The sequence below is a fragment of the Mizuhopecten yessoensis genome, unplaced genomic scaffold (assembly GCF_002113885.1).
Source record: "Mizuhopecten yessoensis strain PY_sf001 unplaced genomic scaffold, ASM211388v2 scaffold11031, whole genome shotgun sequence".
In the NCBI taxonomy this organism is placed as follows: Eukaryota; Metazoa; Mollusca; class Bivalvia; order Pectinida; family Pectinidae; genus Mizuhopecten; species Mizuhopecten yessoensis.
The window spans coordinates 410,021-413,374 of NW_018408844.1; the positions used below are offsets into that span (position 1 = coordinate 410,021).

General features: G+C 36.2%; 1 protein-coding gene across 3 annotated transcripts in view; it reads right to left on the bottom strand.

Annotated features, from left to right (window-relative positions):
* Positions 1-1,064, bottom strand: part of LOC110464760 (AP-4 complex subunit epsilon-1-like) — a 38,746-nt gene extending 37,682 nt beyond the window's left edge. For all 3 annotated transcript variants that reach the window (XM_021520130.1, XM_021520129.1, XM_021520131.1), the window contains exon 1: positions 798-1,064. In XM_021520130.1, coding sequence (XP_021375805.1) covers positions 798-950 — 153 coding nt within the window. In that variant the 5' untranslated portion in view covers positions 951-1,064. The remainder of the gene's footprint in view (positions 1-797) is intronic.
* Positions 1,065-3,354: the final 2,290 nt, after the last annotated feature.

Here is a 3,354-nt window from a genome sequence, read left to right on the forward strand (position 1 = left end):
AGTGAAAGAACGTATACCTGAGGTTGTGCATGCAGGTCGTTCTATATGAACGACGCATGCGCAACCACTTTGCCTCACACAGCACAAACCCTTACCCAGTCACTCCGAGCTGAACAGCAGATCATGCTAGATGAAGCAATAATCTGCCAAGGACTTACCACCCGGACGAGGCCCTGGTAAGACAGACTAACTATAAACTCTAGTATAATATATATAATATATATCCATTTATTAAGTTCATAATGAACAATTGATTACCATCTTTGTACATTATTACAGATTATCAATAGAAGTGACTATTGTGTAAATATATATTTTACAGGCTCTCTCTTCCAAGAGACATGAATGACTAATAAAACATTCTCGAACAACGGAGGACTTGTGTGTCTAAATTGAACACGCCGAAGGTCTTACATTTGTACCTGTATCTTGCTTTTACCGAATAAATATTATTATTAGCTTCCCTACATTCTTCCCTCCTTTTTCTCAGTCTATGCCCCAAAAGACAACATCATTTACAACCCACATATAATACTCCATACAGTACGTTAAATAAAGGAACATACATTTTTAGGTGAAAGCTGAAGTGCGAAACTCATTCGGGTGACATTCACTGTGATTGTATAAAATTATAGTAAACCGAAAATAGACATAGTAAAATGATTCTGAAACAGTGGGTTGTGGGAGACAATATGAATTTTTTGGGTTCATATTTGACCAGACAAGTTATGAGTTCGTCGAAGATTTTTCTATCACGTTACAGAATCTAAAATATTAACTAATATATTAATTCTTACATGTTTCGATCTTGCTTTGTTGATTTGTCGCAGAAAACTGCTGAATCCTCGAACAGAAGCGTGTTTCGGTGAAGAGGGTTGACCGGCTCCGAGAAATCCTCCCCCTAGGAATTTAGGAATGGACGCCAATGTCTTCTCCACAACATCAGACATCGTTATGTAGCCTTATATAAATCAGCATTTCGTCTGACGTAGATCCCTAGGGGTCCCTGGTCTGCATTTTGACAGCTATAATTTTTACCGGAAGTGTAGGGAGAACTCTAATATAAATATGACGGACTTCCGGACCGGAATCTTTTTGATACTGTTCAAGTTGCTTCTGATTCGGAGACGTACATGTATCTTCTTCTTCTTCCGATAACTGCGGCAGAACTCATAGGTATGAGTGCAATTGTCACAATCAGGTGTTCTTAAAGGTGGCATTTATGTAATAACACATTTTTATAATGATTTATTGGAATCATAGACGCCTCGGCAGGGGCGCAACTGGGATATAAATCTTGTGTAGGCACTTGAGCAATTTGCTGAAAAATATGCTGGTTTTTTTCCAGTTCAACGACAACAGTTTTTTAAGTTTAATAAAACAAATTAATAAGTGTACCGGTGCGTTTTCTGATTTAATATACAGAAAGTACGAAATTAAATATCAATGAGTTGTAATAGTTAATGTTAGGGTTTTAGCAGAAAACCTAATTTCCACTAACGACAATATTTATGAAATGATTTTAAAGAAGGATAATCACTCATTGTTATCCAAAAATCTATAAACTTAATTTAAATTCTTAAAAGTGGGAGAGAGTTTCTTGAAATAAAAAAGAGAACACCGAAGCGTTAAAAAAGGGAGAACTCATAATAGATAAAACGAGGGTAAAATTTGAACAAAGGCATGGAGACCCTTGAAAAAAAAATACAATGAAAATAAGACCAGGTGTTCCGATAGGGTAAGTATAGGTCAAATCCAAGAAATGCTACGTATACAAAGCGAGAACTGGGATAATGACAACAAAGCGACACCAGTGAGCATAATCAACAACATCGACCTTCATATCACACAAACTTGCCAACTAGTCTTCATAAAGCTGCATCTTTGAAAACCCTGTACTGTAACCTTGTCCGTTAGCAGCCTACATCTATATTATCAAGTCTTAAAGTTATGGAGTCATGCTATTTGCAACAAACTCGTGAATACAGACCGAGTCACGACAACATGGGAATCAGGGATGTTACTATCAAGAAAGAGAAAGATCACAATCGGACCATCAAAATAGTCACGCTGATCGAAGCGTAGTTTTAAGGGATCTCTTTTCATATTATTGTGAGTAAAGATTGAGGAAAGTGACTGAGGTAGAAAAGCCTGTAGCGTCCTTTATTTCAAGCTCAGGAGGGTACCTGTAAATTAGAACGACGCGGCCAATACAAATGTTATGTAAAGGCAGAATATTGTTGATATATTTGAATATTAAATTCAATTCAGACTTTATTTTGTCCTGATTGCTTATCAAATAAATTAAGCCTCGTATGAAAAGCAAAAATATCGGCCAGAGGAGGGGCACAGTTTCTTCCCATATGAATGCCTCCTTCCTGATGGAAAGTCTTGGCACCGGACTTAATAAGATCTCAACCAGGAACTCAATCATTCTCACAATTGCAACATCTGATTATTTATTTTAGCATTTGTAGTGCTTTTCACAACATATGCTCAAAATGATTTACAACTATGTATTTATATCGCTGATTGCCCTTCTTTTTGAAAAGAAACCTCTCATAATGAGAAAACGAAGGCGTTCCTTCTGTTTGGTATAAGGATGCTAGTGTAAGGCGTTGGAAAGTAAAAAAAGCTTGATAGAAGAAACATTTTTAAGAAGAGGATGTTCAAGATTGATCAAATGTTCTTTTGAAATCTTCAAATTCCACATTCGTATTATTGCACTTACCGAGTATACAGAGTCACAATACGACTGTAACCCTGTTTAAATGGTACTAAATTAGTATGAAGGCTTGGTTGAGTAACAAGTTGAGCCCGCGATTAAACGTTACTTATAAGGATTCTGGTAAATTCCGGAGTCTAATACAAACGATGTACTGGCAAGTATCCTTATCATTAATGGGTATTGTAATAGAACTAGAGAAGCGTGATTAGCTAGTATTTCGTCTTTCGAAAAATTGGAAAGATCAAGCATGCTAACAAATTGTAGTTCTAAATGGTCACCTTGTCGTGATCTGCTAGCCTACCTCAGACTCACAGGGACATGTTAATTTGTTACAGCTATATTTGGACATAAACTAAGATGTTCAGAGTAATTTTACGTTTTTTTAGGGGTTTGGATCAAATTTCAGTCAAAATGCTAAAATGTAGTGAAAACAAATCTGCGTGCGGAATGACTTTTTGTCTGTAACTTTTTAAAGCGGGGAATGCTGGATGCAATACTTATGCCCAGATACGCTTTTCTTTTTAATCTTTGTTTGACTGATCTTATTTAGTATGGTTACTCTGTACTTTTCCTTTTTCTATTTCCTTTTCTTTGTACTTTTTGTACTTTTGTACATCTCTGAACGT